Source organism: Myxocyprinus asiaticus, chromosome 14, assembly GCF_019703515.2.
Source record: "Myxocyprinus asiaticus isolate MX2 ecotype Aquarium Trade chromosome 14, UBuf_Myxa_2, whole genome shotgun sequence".
In the NCBI taxonomy this organism is placed as follows: Eukaryota; Metazoa; Chordata; class Actinopteri; order Cypriniformes; family Catostomidae; genus Myxocyprinus; species Myxocyprinus asiaticus.
This window is the reverse complement of record NC_059357.1, coordinates 25,762,727-25,780,715: the sequence shown is the minus strand read 5'-3', so window position 1 is coordinate 25,780,715 and position 17,989 is coordinate 25,762,727. Positions and strand designations below refer to the sequence as shown.

General features: G+C 36.8%; 1 protein-coding gene across 1 annotated transcript in view; it reads left to right on the top strand.

Moving 5' to 3' along the window:
• Positions 1-17,989, top strand: part of LOC127451324 (rab11 family-interacting protein 4A) — a 75,571-nt gene that overhangs the window by 17,188 nt on the left and 40,394 nt on the right. Inside the window, exons 2-3 of the mRNA XM_051715914.1 lie at positions 164-251; positions 5,970-6,055. Of these exons, the coding sequence (XP_051571874.1) occupies positions 164-251; positions 5,970-6,055 (174 nt within the window). The remainder of the gene's footprint in view (positions 1-163; positions 252-5,969; positions 6,056-17,989) is intronic.

The window sequence follows — 17,989 nt, the reverse complement described above, 5'->3', positions numbered from 1 at the left end:
GAGAGGAGGACACCACCTGCACTCCTACCTGTGTGAAACTGACCACTGATATTACTCACATCTTCTCATTTATTTATAATAAAGTAACATCTTAAATGTGTGATCACCCTTCTTGTCATTGTGACTTTGTGTTTAACATTCTCACCACTGCCCTCTTTTTCAGGTGAAGAAGTTTGCCAAGTACCTGGATCCAAATGCTCACGGCAAAATTAACTTCAAAGATTTCTGCCATGGAGTGTTTGCAATCAAAGGTAAGAGTTTCGCTCTGAGCAATATTTCATGCCCATTAATACCATTGTTGAATCTGTTCAGATCAAAGAGATTGTAAGAGCACAGCAACATCCTAGAGAACACATAAATATGCATTTATTTCTATTATGATTTAACCACAAGACTTTGTACTGCCTCATTTAGGATTAAACAAATCCCATGAAATGTACTATATAATGGTCCCAAAAAGTATTAGACAATTTTGGACACTTGTATGTGTATAAAATGTATATTTATTTTATTGCATTAAATACAAAATATCAAACTGGTATCTTCAAACAAATGATAGAGCTTTTCTCAGAACCAACTTTTACAATAACTTTTAAACAACTGGTATCAAGATGATGTTTAGTGGATATATGAAGTCAGATCCAAGTTTACATGTATGAAGTTCACCTGTGTTATGTGACGTCAGTTCCCTCAAGTTCTCAAAGTGAAGCAGAGTAACCACAGGTGTAGTTTGTTACATGTACTATGGACATGTTCCACTAATGTTTGACAACCACAAGTGTCCAAATATTTTCTTTGAACAGAATATTGTTTTATAATTTGAAATCTAACACACTTTATAATGTGAAATATTGTGCTTGACAAGTATGCTTGTGCTATCTTTATTTAAAAGAAATATGTAAGACACTTACAATTTTTCGTTACATAATGCAAAGACATTAATGCATTTTTAAGTGTGGCTTAAGTGTTCAAAAAAATAGCTCTTTGACTTAACTTGATTCAGTTGTGGACAGTAGCCTAGTTTCCATCCACTTTTCTCACTATTTTGTTATCAACAAAGTGAAAATGCGTAAAATATTTTTAGCAAAATTTGCCATCTTCTGCCTGTTTCCATTCAAATGGCCTTTTATCAATAAAAATGGTGTGCATGATGACGTCATGCCTAAAAAACACTTTGTCGCATACGTTTTGGTTTAGTGCAGAAGAAATCTGCCCTTAAGCCGTTTCCATTCAGAAATGTGTGTTTATCGCTAATTTGCCTCCCAGATGTCCCTAATTTTTTTCCTCCCAAGTTTTGGTAAAATGGGAAGAGTATTGAGACAATTCATTGAAATTAGCCAGCTAACTGTCATTTTAATTTCACAAATAAAAGCAATCAGAAGATGAGTAATTGCAATCAAAATTGGACTGTAATATTGGTACTGATGTTGTGCCTATCACAGGTTGCCACCGGTTCCGACCTGAAAGCGAATCATCATGGCCTTGTTCAAGCTGGCAACCTGCACCAAATTTTCGGTCTTAGGAGAAGGACCATCCATCGATGTCTATATGCTGTGTGCACAACTATTAAAGAAAAACTGATGCGGTGTAATATCAGGGTTTATATATTATACATTCCTGATATTCAATAGGCTGTTTTGAACAATCATCTAATCTAAAGCATTGCCATCACAATTACATTATGTCCCGTATATTTGTCCCACAACTTTTAATGACCAACTGAACTTGATTATCATCTAAAATTAATTTTAGTGTCATAATGCAATTTACATTTTCTGAAGAAGCTCAGCAAATGCGATCCGAGATAAAGAGGCTTAGATTTAAAATATTTAAAAGTTTTAAAAGGTTCAAAAGCTGGGTTTCTAAAAGTGAACTTATTGGACAAATAGTTCTGATAATTTATAGTCTTGAAGTGTAGAAAATGTCATTCAGCCGACTTTATACGTCTACAGAACAGGGTATGGCCAAGTTAAGTTTGTGTGAATTAAAGGCATATATATGATTAACACAGGCTAACGATTGGGGTAAATTCTGTCATGTCACACTACGTTAATGCCAATTTTCTCAACAAAAAGTGTTTCCAAACCAGTTTTTCGTGACTTTTGATGTATCTACATAGTTTATGCGCTAGAGTTAAATGGAAAAATATTATGTCGACACCTGTGAAATTTTAGTGATAATTTGCGTTTCCATCAGCTTTATTTTGATGCGCTAAAACTTTTTTCGTTTAGGATGGAAACATTTTTGGATGGAAACGTAGTTAGTGATTCCATGTTTTTGAAGTGAGTTTTCTTATCTCAAATTACTGTGTGATCTCAACACAAAAACTTTGTGTAGAAAAAACCTAGTTGAATTAGGTAAACCCAACAAAATTTGTTGTGTCAAGGTAACTTAAATAAATCTATTTTATTTCTTTATGTACTAACTAGTGAAAGTGAATGTTAGCATGCTAAATATATGCTGGTTGGAAGTACTACAGAGTATAATTTAGAAACTATGCTATAGTTAGAATAGCATTTACTCAATGAAGCAAGCAATCAATTTAATGTGCAATATTTACTTGTCCTCATCGTTAGCTCAAGCTCAACTCTTCACCATAATGGTAACCTACAAATCTCCAACATAACAGAAACTCTTCTAAATCTCAACATAGCAAAATATTAAACACTAACAAGTATCCCCCTTTATATTCATCTCGGACAAAAACATAAAAAAATAACACTTAATTTTAACATTAACTCTCCCTATCGAATCCCCTGCAAAGCATCCTGGGGAATTGAAATCACCTACCCAGTTTCATCAATGCTACATTAACACCACAATAAGTATTTTGTAATCCCAACTCAAATAGTTTAAGTAAACTTCCATTTTACTGATTTAAATGGATAGAAAGAAATGCAATCAAGTTGTTATAAAATGTTCAGAATTCATTTTTATTAAGTACAAGCAGCAAAAATCCATTTTTTTGAGTGTACAAATAATTTTTGGGGCGACTGTACCTCCCTTCAGCCCTGAATGTCAACACTGTGACGTCACAAATACAATAGTGTACGTCTTCTATTCTGTCATACACAGCTGTTATGTTCAGCACAAATGCCAAATAAAATACCGTGTTCCTTCAGACAGACACTTCCTATGATGCCCTGGAATTTTTGTGCATTCATTTCCAAAAATACATGCAATTTAATTTCTAGTCCAGGATTATTACTTTACTTTGTTAAACAATTAATATGAAAAATCCAAAGACAGATAGACATGTGGGTGAACTGCTCTTCACGGTTTCCTGATCAATGATTTTACAATTTACTAATGCCTTTTCAGCATTCTACATCCAATCCTGTTGCTGGTAGAATCCCAACTGTGTTTACTCTGTATCGAAATGTTGGCAATAATGAATAATCTCAGTCTGAGTGAGCAGAATGTGATAACAGACCTCTGCTTTACCGCTAAACACTCTTGATATGCCTAACTGAAAATAACAACATTTGAACAACAGAATTAGGAGCATCTCTGGGTCTGCCTTTAATTAACTGTTTATCAGATTTGTAATTTGTCTGTCTTTGAAACATACCCCATACAATGACAGCATAGTAATTAACTAGTTTGTGTGGGTTGTGCTTCTCAGTTAAAAAGTAAGGGATGTTATTTCTGATTATAGTGTCAAACATTGCTTTTAGACATAGTGCCTGTGTAATAACAGTTCAGCAATCATAGCAATCTAATTTTATGTGACTTATAGCTGTTTTTCTAGATGAGCACACTCACTCTTCCATAAGAGGACTATTTCACTCTCATTATGAGCGCATAGGCAGGGAGGCATTTGTCAGACAGGGACTCTCATGCTGCTAGGCAGACTTATGAAACGTGACAGCTGGACAGCCAGGACACCAGCAGACACAGGGACCCGGGCGCCACGTCTCTGTGCCAGTGCTCTACGGAAGGGGAAAAAGAGGACAGATAGGATGCTGAGGAGTAACAGGCAGGCCAAATGGGCTACAGGCCCACAGCCCCCAGTGCCCTGTGTTTAATGAGCCCCAGTGGTCTTCCAACTCACATCTCTGTCCCTAATGAATCATCCAATCCCTGATCCCCAGCATGCAAACAAGGAAGGCACAGCAAGAGTCTACAAATGAAATACAGTGGCCACAAAAAGTATTTGGACACTTTTGGACAATTAAGTTACACTTAAAAATGTATGAATGTCACTGCATTCGACACAAAATATCATATTAACTGGCATCTGCAAACAAATTATGCTAGAGCTTTTCTTAGAACTAACTTTACTTTTCAGGACCATTTTTGCAATGACTTTTAACCAACTTGTTTTAAGGTGATTTTAAGTGAATGTATGAAGCCAGTTCCCCTTAAGATCACACAAAGTTTCACAACCAGAAAGAGTCTAACTATTTTTTGTCTTAATTTTGAAGAAAATATCTATATCTTGTTTTTATTAAATGTTTTGCTTGAAAAAGTATGTTTGTGCTGTATTTCTTTAAAATAAATGCTTAGTTTCATATTTTCTTATGTAACGCAAAGACGTACTTGAGTGTGGCTGAAGGGTCCTAATACTTTTTGGGACCACTGTATTGTATGTCTTATTGCAGTCCCAAATGAGGACTGATGTGTTTATGTACGTGGTTAACTTAAAAGATGCAGGATTGTACCACAGTTTTTCCATCAGTCTGTCTTTGGCATCAGCTAAACCAGGCCCTTACAGTTTAGCCCATTGTGCATGGCTTTATATATTTATGTATTGCCCACAATATGTTCCCATTTGGGAAATTGTCAGAGCCAAGCTGAGCTGTGGCCCACTTAAAATGTCACACAGAGCACTGAGCCTTCAATACACTTCACTCTGTAACTATAAATGTAGACCAGGCCTCAGCTGCCCCTCACTGCCTCTCTCCGCACGTTATTTATTCATGTCATTTTACTTAGCCTGTTGTATTTCTGCTGAGGGGTTGGTCTGTGTTTATGTGTGTGAAAGACCTCTGTGTGAGAATAAATATAGTGAAATTTTTTTTAAGTGGATCTTGATATCTCTGGCTCTCTCCTAAATGGGGCGTAGTTCAATAATTAAAGCAGAACAGGTTTAATTTCATCCTTGAATGGAAATTAGACACAAGAAGGTGTCAAATATGGAAAAGGAATTTAAAGTCATAAAGGTTTATTTATAGTCCCAATGGCTGCAGTTTGTAAATGATTAAGCCACATTTCTTGATAGTTCACCCCCAAAATAAAAATTCTCTCATCATTTACTCACCCTCATGCCATCTAAGATGTGTATGACTTTCTTCTGCAGAACACAAACAAAGATTTTTAGAAGAATATTTCAGTTCTGTAGGTCCTCACAATGCAAGTGAATGGTGGCCAGACCTTGAAGGTCCAAAAAACACAAAGGCAGCATAAAAGTAATCCATATGACTCAAGTGGTTTAATCCATGTCTTATGAAGTGATATGATATGTGTGGGCGAGAAACAGATCAATATTTAAGTCCTTTTTTACTATAAATTCTACCTGCCCAGTAGGTGGCAAAATGCACAAATAATGCGAATCGGCAAAAACCAAAGAAGAATGTGAAAGTGAAATTGGAGATTTATAGAAGAAAATTACTTAAATATTGATCGGTTTCTCACCCACACCTATCATATCACTTCAGAAGATATGGATTTAACAGCTGGAGTCATATGGATTACTTTTATGCTACCTTTATATGCTTTTTGGAGCTTCAAATTTCTGGCCACTATTCACTTGCATTGTGAGTATCTACAGAGCTGAGATATTTTTCTAAAAATCTTTGTTTGTGTTCAGCAGAAGAAAGTAAGTCATACACATGAGATCCTCAAGGAATATCATATCAATGAGTGGAGGGTATGGATTTGTGCTATAAATCTGCTTTATGGGACATAAGAGATTTGTATTCTTTAATATTAATATCATATAAAATATTTTTTTCCCTGTGATCCAGGCTGTGAGGAAATCCTGAAAACTGCACTTGGGACACCTAACATTGGAGCCCAGCCATATCAGACAGACAATGGTTACTACTATCAGGTGGGCAGGTTTTTAAGTGTTTGGCGACTTGTGTTTATTGTTTTCGTTTGCAATGTGTGCAATTAGACCATTGCAGTTAATGCAATTAGACTGGTTCCAGTCAGCTGGAAACTCTGCTTGTTTGCTATTGTGCATATGCATCTAATTGCACCTCTTTTGATTAGTAGCTGTTCACCGTACCAATAGGGTTCAGTGAGGGAGAGGGTCTCTGAGCTTCTAGAGGTCCAAAATATCTTTCTCAGAGTCTACAGACATGGCTTTGTGGCTTAAAGGTCGATACTCAGGATGTATGTAACCACTTTGGCCTGTGCTTTTCAATGTATGTGTTAGCACAAAAAAGTGAAATGTAATCTATCTGGTGGTAGGAAGTATAAAGTCTATTTGTTACTGATTGGTGCATGTTATTTAAAAAAAAATTTGTCTTCGTAATCTTTAATCAAAATGTAATATCTTGCTCCTCCTCAAACAAATTTCGTTTTCCACTGATGTCACAAAGGCTGCACAGGCTATTGGATAATGTTAACCAATAGCCAGAAGGCTATTAAAGCATTGTTTTAGCAAACTCGTATTCAGGTCTGGCTCCATTATGATACGGAATGCCCACTTTTGACGATGCAGTCAATTCCCAATGGATAAAATCACACCCTGCCCGTAATGTTTTTCTCATTGAATATCCTGTTTCAATTGGAAATTCTTTGCATTACAGTGACTATACTTATGCTCAGAACAGGCTGATATGTGTGGTCCATAAGTTTCAGTTTACTTTACTGGGATTTTGTTTTGGAATATGCACACTTGCTTGTTTTTATTGTGCTCATGTGATTGCATAATTTAGAGGCAGTTATCTCTACAGCCTCCCAGAACTGGAAGTATCCTTTATTTGAGAGGAACCACCTAAGCATGTAAAAATGGCATGTCTATATGTTTTAATCAGCCCCTCAACTGTTAATAGCTGTTTCCTCTCAACATTTTCCAAGTTCATATGATGATACATTTCTAGATTGTGAGATTTGACTTGCCTATTATTACATACAGTATTAGTTCTAAAAGTATAATGTAATGTTCCATTCCAGAGAAGACTTGTGATGTCTAATATTCTGTTGTCAGTGTGTCTGGACGTATAAGAACACTAAACAGGACGAGAAATCTATTGTTCTCTAGTATAACAGGGAACAACTCACTGCTTGGCTTGCTTGAACTTGATGGATTACACTGAGTTGAGCCAAAGTACAGCTCTCACTCACACAATACACAGTAATCCATACCGCCACTGTTATACAGGTTGCTGCTTGAGTTACCGTTCAAGCCTTATAAAACATTACCTGACACAGAATGTTTTAATGGCTGGTGTCAACATGCTGTGTGTGACTCTATGGATCTGTCAGTCAAACAACCAAAAAGAGCGGACGAAATCTCTGACATACACACACCTATAAGAAACACAGCTGTATTGTTATTATGCAGTTAAGCAACACATTTTACTCTTATTAGCGCTCTTAAAGACCCCATAAGAAATCAAAGTGAGAAATTTGAGTCCATGTCAGTTGGCTTTGAAGTCTATGTGCTGGTGTGCTCCTAAAATAAATATGAATAATTAAAAATTTATTAATAAATAATTTATCAGCTTTTATCAGAGATATTTATTTAAAATGACAGTCTTTTTCTTCTCAGAAAGCAAACCAAAAATATTGTTTTAAAAACCGCTGTGATTGTGTATAATAGTACAGAGCAGTTTATTGCAACTGTACTGGCATCGTCACTAGGGGGCAGTGTTTTAAAAGATATTGTATATAATTCATTTCAAGAGCAACAAAGATTGAAACAGCATTTCAAACCTACCACAGCACTCTGGAGATATCATCATATAAATATAAGTTGAGTTTAATATTATTTTCATCAAGATGACTGTATGCACATATATTGCTAGACATGCAGTAAACTGGTTTAATACCATTTGTATCATCCATCACCAATTGTAATCTAAGATTGCTCATTAAACTTTAGAGTCTTGCATGGAAGATTCTAAATGTTTTTTAACAGTCAGCTTCATACAGTGAATTCAAGAGAGAAGATTTTGTGTTGAAGCTGGATCAACGTCCCTGTGGATATTCAACACTGCTGCAAAAGCAAATAGGCAAGCACTCTCTGAGCTGCTCCACCATTTGAGGACATATGAAATGTGATAATGAGCTTCCTAACCATGTTCTCATTCAATTTAGGAGACACTAATTAGATACTAATATTTAGATGAAATTTTGTAAGCAGTATACTGTAAATTGGAGGCGAGAGAATGAGAGATAAATCAATCTAGGATTTGCTTAGTATGTTGTTTTCCAGCATCTCTTTGAAGCTTGTGGGTAGTTGATGCATAACATGTCCATGACCATTGACCATTTTCTTTTCTTTTTTTATGAACATCAAGATTTTTGGTTAGATGTTTTATGAAAGTACAAGTGAAAATGTTTAACTTAGCTGCTATAACCAAGTTTAAAAAAAAATAAAAAATTATTAACCTTTTTAAGCACCTTTTTTTGTTTCACTAGTTCATTTCAAATGGTCCTGCAGTGTGATAAGTTATTTTTTAAAAGTACAAATATTCCATGTAGTCTCAGTGAATATACTATAAAATAGGATGCTACTTTATTAAAGGTATAGTTCACCCAAAAATGGACATTCTCTCATAATTTACTCACCCTCATGCTATCTGTGATGTGTATGACTTTCTTCTTCTGCTGAACACAAATGAAGATTTTTAGAAGAATATCTCAGCTCTGTAGGTCCATACAATGCAAGTGAATGGTGATCAGGCCTTTGAAGCTCCAAAAAAGTTCCAAAAAGGAGATAAAATCAGCATAAAATAATCCATAAGACTCCAGTGATTTAATCAATGTCCTCTGAAGCAATCTAATTGATTTTGAGTGATAATAGACCAAAATGTAACTCCTTTCTCACTGTACATCTTGCCAGTGCAGTCTCTAGGCATGATCATGATTTCAAGCTACACTTTCTAGTGCTTGATGCATGCGCAGAGTGCTAGATGGCGCTATAGAAAGCGTAATCGAGCTTGAAATCATGATCGCAAAGGAGACTGCTGTCAAGATGTACAGTGAAAAAGGAGTTATATTCCATTCTATTCTCACCTAAAACCAACTGGATCGCTTCAGAAGACATTGATTAAACCACTGGAGTCTGATGGATTACTTTTATGCTGACTTTATCTAATTTTTGGAGCTTCAAAGGCCTGATCACCAATCACTTGAATTGTATGGACCTACAGAGCTGAGATATTCTTCTAAAAATCTTCATTTGTGTTCAGCAGAAGAAAGTAAGTCATACACATCAGGGATGGTATGAGGGTAAGTAAATGATGAGAGAATTTTCATTTTTGGGTGAACTATCCTTTTAATCCCAAACAGTATGTCGGAGCTATGGTGTAGAAGGTAACACATTCGCCCCTGACATATATCTGAGCTGTTGCCTCACGGGGACCCATGTTCAAATCCAGACTTGATCCTGTTCCCCTCTTTCTCCCTCACTTTACTTTCCTGTCCACCTATACTATCCTGTATATAAAGGCAAAAAAGCCCAAAAATAAAATAAAAAAGGAGTATTCCTAATATGAGATCATAAAAGCTGCAGTCATAATAATAATTATAATAATAATACTAAATAACTAGCAAAAGGCTGTTAATAAAAATGTAGTTACATGATTTAGCATGTCACACCACAGGACATGTCAACTTTCCAAAAGTATTTCAAGTCAACTAAACCTGTAACTAACTTCAAGATGATAAAACAAGGGATTATTTGAACCATTGACAGTCTGAGCAACACATTTTTACAGTATTAACACGTGCATGTACAGTAGACCTGATCATTTGCACTGTCAAAATTCTGAATGCAGCAAAACCCAATCACAATCATTAAAGTACATTTCCCAACAGTTACAGGAAATTTGTACTATAACCTATGTGTTTCAAGTGAAATGGAAAAAGTGTGGTGCAGGTATCAGGAATATCTCCTGGGTACCTCCCACAGTTCAGCATTATATAAAAAGAAGAATAAGAGGGGCTACGTCTTTCAGTGGTAAAAGACGCTGGCTACCACCCCTGGAGATCGCTAGTTCGAATCCCAGGGCGTGCTGAGTGACTCCAGCCAGGTCCCTTAAGCAACCAAATTGGCATGGTTGCTAGGGAGGGTAGAGTCACATGGGGTAACCTCCTCGTGGTCGCTATAATGTGGTTCGTTCTCGGTGGGGCGCGTGGTGAGTTGAGCGTAGTTTCCGCGGTGGATGGCGTGAAGCCTCCACACACGTTATGTCTCCGTGGCAACGCGCTCAACAAGCCACGTGATAAGATGCGTGGGTTGACGGTCTCAGACGCGGAGGCAACTGGGATTCGTCCTCCGCCACCCGGACTGAGGCGAATCACTACGCAACCACGAGGACTTAAATGCACATTGGGAATTGGGCATTCCAAATTGGGAGAAAAAAATAAAAAATAAAAAAAGAAGAGGACAGAGCTAAATAAAAATGGCTGTTGTGTGAGGAGGTGCAAATAAACTCTAAATTATGCTGCTACTGCACTGCTCTTTACTCTTTATGTTCTCCGCTGCAAAGAGTTAGATTAGCACTTCAAATAAACAGAGAGGACACAAGCCTTGCATTGATCTTCTTGATCTGCTCTGCAGCTCTCTCGCTCTCTCTCTCTCTCTCTCTCTCTCTCTCTCTCTCTCTCCGCAACACAAAAGCATTGAAGTGTTAATTTACATTGATGATGGAATGGAATGATTTTTTTTTCACAATCTTTGGCCCCGTTTCCACCTGGTATTAAGATGCATTTCAGGTGATCTGATCACATGTGGTCAACCCTAAATACAGCTCTAAATGGGGTCTAAAATGTTTCACAAAAACCACATACAAAAACCACATACAAATGTGGTCAAAATCACATTTGATGTGTAAACGCTAATCCATCCTGTATGCATCCAGGCAGCAATGCAGCTCCACCCCTCACCTGTCAATCAACCGCTGCGCTAAAAAAAGTTTTAACTTTGCCTTTTACGAGCAGCTTTAAAAGGAAATAACCATCCTATAGGAAAATTTAGAAAAGTGGATACATAAAACATCACAAGAGCTCCACGGGTCTTCTTTAGTGTGTCTGATATCAACACAGATGAGAAACACGAACAGCTGAAGCTCCTTTAATACAGGAAATCCACTAAAATAATGGATAATTCTGCTTGGCATGTTGTGTTGTGCTTAGATTAAATTTCAGCTGCACCTAGGAGAAACAGCCTGCTGTTTTTTCACATTTTCTTTGTCTTTTCTGACTTTGATGTGCTTTAATATCATGCAGTAACACACTGACATAGTGATTGATGTATGCTGTCATGAAACAGAGACCCTCCCCTCCAAATCCGATCACAAGTGGTCACAGGAGATGCATTTATGTGACCAGGTTTAAACAGCGATGTGTCTCACCTGACCACATGTGATCGGATCATCCGAAACGCATCTCAATACCAGGTGGAAACGGGGCCTTTGTCAGGAGAGAAATTCATAATGATTTCTTGCCATAAAAACAATATCAATAACTTATAAACCTTTAAAAACAGACCTACCATGAGCCCAAGAATGTTAATCAATAGTATATGCTTCTGTTAAAGCCATCAGTCCATGTTATTACAACTTTCTATATTAAAACTTCTGTTTATTAGTGTTATTCCTGGTGAAGAACTACACAATCCATGATTCTGCACAGAAAGATCCACCAATCAGAGAATCACAGCAAACAAAGTGCACTAAAAGAGCTTTGCAGCAGCTGCGAATTATAATTGAATGACAATCTCCCCACACTTTTAAACTACTTTGTTTCTTTTAATGTCTTTCACAATGCTTCATGGGATTGTAGTTCATTCCCTCATGAAAGACATTAAGTAAACAGTCTTGTACCTTTGTCTTTTTGTTGATTTTCAAATACATTTTTGCTTCAAATTAAAATTTGTAATGTTGTGATTGACCTTGGAGCTGGTTGGTTTTGTTCATGGCTTAGAATTCTTTTATGAAGGATTTTATGGAATCACTATGGAAAAAAACAATGGGAAAAATACTTCCGGAACCAAAACGGCTGAAAAGATAGAAGGGCACTTTTGCCGCTGATTGCTCCTTTAACCCAGCTTTTGTTAATGTTGCATTATTTAGGCCCATGTTGTTTATAATAATAGGGCTTAACCAAATGAAACCTCATACTTCAAAGCAACGTTACATTAGTAAGATTCAGAGCTGCGATTTGTCTGGATACATCTGTGTTTGTGTGTATGTTCGGTACAGGTCACTTGTGATTGGAGTTTGAGCTCTGAGATGTTCTTCTGAGTGACTGCTGCTGAATGATAGTTGAGTCAGTGCACAAATGAGCCTGTCACATTGATTACACTGATGGATAACCACAGCACTCAGCACTGAAAGACAGACAGAGAGAGAGAGAGAGCAAGAATGAGTGTATAAGTGAGAGAATATGTCAAGGTCTGGTCATTGCCCATTTTGAATTGCCCATTGTTGTTGAAATAAAGAATTGTATTGATTTGACTTTTTTTTTTTTTTTGCTTTATTCTAATTATAAATTAAGACACTCAGTCTTTCGCCTTTAATAGCAGTGTCTTTATTTATTTATTTATTTTTACTGTGCAGGACAGAGAAATTGTGTGCTGATGGACTGAGCTGAGTTGGTAGAAATATTGAGAAAGTAGAGATACTGGATATTGAGAAAGTCTAGACTGAATGTCCTACACTGTCACTGAAGCAGAGGCAGAGAAAGAGAGAGTGTCACTGCAGGTTTAAATGCCTGCTGATGAATAGAGCAGAAAACTGCTCCAGAAACACGCCTTTATCTGTGCAACATTAATATAGTCTGCTTTTTTGTCTACCTCAGTCCAACACTAATTTGAATGTACAGTCAAATAATTGATTACAGGTACTGAAGGTCCTGTGCTTGACTCTAGGGTATTCTAGGATTTAAACTATTATTAAGAATTACATTCCTTTGTTTGTTATCCTCAAAAATGAAATAATTTCATAAATAATTATTTAATCAGTTCTTTTAAATCATGAGGTACTATTGATTTTCACATTCATTCACTACTGTTTCTACAACTACAACATTTTCTTGGGTGCATTCAGTACATGAACTCAGTGTTATAGTCTGATCAATTCATTTTAATCTCAATAGTCTCCACAGAGTACTGAATTAAGTAGTGAATTAATGATAACTAGAAAAGAAAGTTTGTCAAGACAAACTTTGATGTTGGCTTGACAAAGCCTTGCCTGAAAGTTTAAACAGCTTGAAATGTAGTTAATTTTATGTAGTCATATGTAGAATACTTTTAAGGGTAAGATAAGATTATATTGATAGATGGATGAATGGACAGACAGACAGACAGACTCAGGCTATTAGCATTTCAAGCACAGACAGGTGTTGAAATGAGATGCACAGCAAACAGTGAGATGAAGATGTTTCAGTGTGAGTAGAAATCCCCGGCTCCGACTGTCATGCACTGCAGAGCTCCCTTTATCAAGAACACAGCAACACAGCTCTATATGAGATTGTATTTCACAGGCTAGTGTCTTTTGCCTGTGAGACTGACGGAGTGAAGATGGCAGATTAGAATTCAGTGTGATCTGCCCCTTCTCTGTGAAAAAGAGGCCACTTGGAATGAGTGTAATGACTGAAACATTTCTCTTTCCCAGTTGTTTGTGATAGAATAGCTTGTTAGATTAAAATATACTCTTTACGAAGTCATCTTGCCCTAAAATTCAGGTTCTGACATTTTTAGAATATTACATTGTTCTAAATGTTCTTTGTTTAATAAAAGACATTTGGGCATTGTTAACATGGTGGATGGAAGGGATGTGCCGTGTTGATGTTTATGGATTCTCAAACACCTTCCTTTAGTTAAGTAACATGAGGAAGGTGTCTAGGAGTCACAGAAGTGAAGAATTATGAGGCCTAGAACATTTTAACAGCTGGAGCCTCATAATATTTCACATTTTAGGTATTCCATGTTCATAATGCACTGTCAGAAATTAACTTTTTTTTTATTAAGTGACAACATTTGGCACACTGTTATTGATTTTCACTGACATTTTTTTTCAAACCATATAAAAACACAGCATGATGTCTATTTATGTTAAATGCTTAAACTTAATCAAATAGTATCAATTTTGACCTTTTATTTCTTTCATTAACTTAAAGTACTGTACATGCATATAAATAACACTGTGTTTCTCAATTCATGTTTCACTATTGCAGAGAGTTTAAAAAGGAACCATTAATGAAGTCAGGGTTCTACTTCTAGAAGTAGAAGCTCAAAAATATACTGGTATCTTTGGGTGTTTTTAATAACAAAAGAGAATGCTGAGTGGCAGGATGTTACAGCAGCTGTCAATACTTGACTTAATATTGTACACAAAATACTTAATATTTGAGATAAGAAAAATTGTTAAATATCAAAATATTAAAGACAGATGAAGTGCTTGCAATACAGTGAGAGAGAGAGAGAGAGATTGCATGTAATGTGTGTGCCAAATTTAAGGAAATCAAAAAACTTGCCACTACGTATGAGTTTGTTATTTACTTCAGGTCAGATTATAGAAGCGTCCCATTTTTGGATGACGTTGTGCTGTACTACAACCAGACCAGTCCAATCACTGCCGTCAAGCTTTCAACATGCCAGTGGTCCAGCTTATTACTTTATCTCCTCTCGTCTCCTCTGCTCTCTCTGCTTGGGTGGTTGGTGTGAGTAGCCAGGTAACTGAATTAATATAAAATAACACACATTATGACAAGCTTTCCCACTAAGAAGCCAACCTCAAACTCATGCACAGCTTGAGATTGAGGTTGGTTGACATCATTACTAGATAAAATGTCAGCATTATGCATTTACTATTTCCACATTTTTATAAAATAGTCATAACCAGGGGTTAATGTTCCAGAACCTCGGCACAGCGTATCAGCACCTCTGATTCTAAAAAGAAAAAAAACACACTTTATGTTTGTCTACAAAACTAATGTCAAGTTTTAAAGGTGCTGTAAGCAAGATATTGTAAAATATCTCACCAGTCTCTGTGACACCGCTAGACTCTGTAAGCAGCAAACAAAAATGTGTCCGCAGACCGTGGACAATGATGCTTTCGACATGTCAATCATTTTGCATGTTCTCCTAGTGTTGTAGTTGCAGCAAATTATTGAAATTTACTACCATTTTTAAGCCATGTTGTTCATAACATTTGTCAGTTGAGGGAGCTATTTTGCTGTTGATGTTTTTAACAACCGTTTCTGCACGATGTCGGTCTCAATAAAGCTCATTTTGGTATTTTTGGAGTGCGGCATTTTGGGAAGAGGGGCCATGGCTAATCCGACGGCTCAGTCTCGTGGAATCAGAATGGGTAAAATCGCTTAAAGCACCTTTAAGGATATTAAGAAACATAAATTCAGTCAAGTGTGTCCAGTCTTTTGACTGAGGAACACTGTGGTCCTAATAAAGTGCATGATGTGGTCTTCTGCTGTTGTAGCCCATCTGCCTCAAAGTTAGATGTGTTGTGCATTCTGAGATGCTATTCTGTTCACTACAATTGTACAGAGTGGTTATCTGAGTTACCGTTGACTTTCTGTCAGCTCAAACCAGTCTGGCCATTCTCCATTGACCTCTCTCATCAGCAAGGCATTTCCGTCCACATAACTGCCACTCACTTGATGTTTTTTGTTTTTGGCACCATTCTGAGTAAATTCTAGAGACTGTTTGCATGAAAATCCCAGGAGATCAACAGTTACAGAAATACTCAAATCAGCCCATCTGGCACCAACAATCATGCCACAGTCTAAGTCACTGAGATCACATTTTTTCCCCATTCTGATGGTTGATGTGAACATTAACTGAAGCTCCTGATCCGCATCTGCTGATTTTATGCATTGCACTGCTGCCACATGATTGGCTGATTGGATAATCACATTAATAACTAGGTGTACAGGAGTTCCTAATAAAGTGCTCAGTGAGTGTATGTTGCCATTTGTACAGCACTGATTAATTGTATATTGATTAAATGGGACATTGGCTACTTTCTTGCTACAAAACCTGCATCTAAACTCAGCCCCCTTGTTTTTCTAGAAACAAATTCAAAAGCTATTTCAGGAAACTCCTCACCTCAATGTTACGGCCATTACATTATGCTAGGCACTTCCTTCTGACATTCAGAGTTATAGTGGTCCTCTATTGTTAGATATGCTGTAGACACAACCAACCACAGAGATCTTCTTAAAGAAGACTGAGAGGATCAGTTGAGTAGACATTGTTGGTGTTGATGTCTATTGGTCTTTATGCAGTAGCTGTTTACGTTATTTGTGACTTTCTTTAGGAGATCTGTTTGCTTTGGTTTAGACAGTGGAGGAATACAGTCATTTGTATGCACACTGTGCTCAAACTGCCAAGGGGGTTCACTGTGTCCTCTCCTGCTATTCTTTCTGCCTCTCGCTCTCTCACTTTTTCTCCTTTTCCTTTTCCAGTCCACTCTGTGCTGGTAGCTATGAACATTTGAAACTTCCGTTAAGCATTTTAAGCTTTAGGATTGTTGTCATTTGTTTGGATTTTTTTTTAACTGATTGTTAATTTTCCGTTGTCCAGTCAGTGTGTCTGTTTGTCTGATTTCTCATGCCTTTTGGCTCATTGCTTTTGATTAAAGAGTGGACTGTTTGTGACTCCCGCCCCCACCCTTTGCTTCCCTCTTTTATTCTCTTTTCTCCCCCTATTTCTCTTATGAAATACATTAAGCAAATTCCAGCAGTCTCCTAATCTATGCACTGTCAATCACAACAAGGGTGGGAAAGAGAGAAAAATAGCGTTAGAAGAGATAAAAGCCTTGCTCACATGCACACCTAGTGGGGGGCTTCTCTATCTAAATTAAAGCCTGAAGTTATCACTCACACATTACACTGTTTCTATGCAGCAGAGCAGTTTTAGTTAAAAAACTAAATGTATTCTGTTTTCAGTCTTGGGGTACTAGACTGTAATTCTGACTGATACCATATAAATATATATATATATACAGTTGTGATCAAGAGTTTGCATACCCTGGCAGAAATTGTGAGAAAAATTGTTCAGGATACAAAGAAAAACCCACAGGTAACCTCAGGAGAAATACAGGCTGCTCTGGAAAAAGACGGTGTGGTTGTTTCAAGGAGCACAATACTTGTTGACCCCTCTCAAATTAAATTAAACTTTAATTGCCATTTAAACCTGTGTGTGTCACCTTGTGTGTCTGTAACAAGGCCAAACATTCAAGCATATGTAAACTTTTGATCAGGGCCATTTGGATGATTTATGTTACCGTTATGATTTAAAAAGGAACCAAACAACTATGTGATGATAAATGGCTTCATATGATCACTATCCTTAAATAAAAGACAGTTGTTTTGCATGATCAGTCATATTTTCAAAATCAATGCCAAAATTTCACAATTTCTTCCAGGGTATGCAAACTTTTGAGCACAACTGTATATATATATATATATATATATATATATATATATATATATATATATATATATATACATATATGCATTTATTTATTATCTCTCTTCATTATTTAATACTTAATGCTCATTCTTAGGGTTTTTGATCTGAACAAGATCCTAAAGTATTAAACCTTGGCGCAAAACTCGCCCCACACAGTTTGCACTACAGTTATGTATGACACCTCAAATTGTGAGGCTAAGTGATTGGACCACAATATGAGCACATGGGAAATGGGTTGATTCTAAAATTTCATCCCCCATCAGGCAGTTTTGCATTAATACAAATATCTTCACCTTTCCCTCTAGTGTTAGCAGCCTCATAACCCTTTTCCACCAACATGTATCAGGGGCGGGTTCCTGGGCCAGTGCG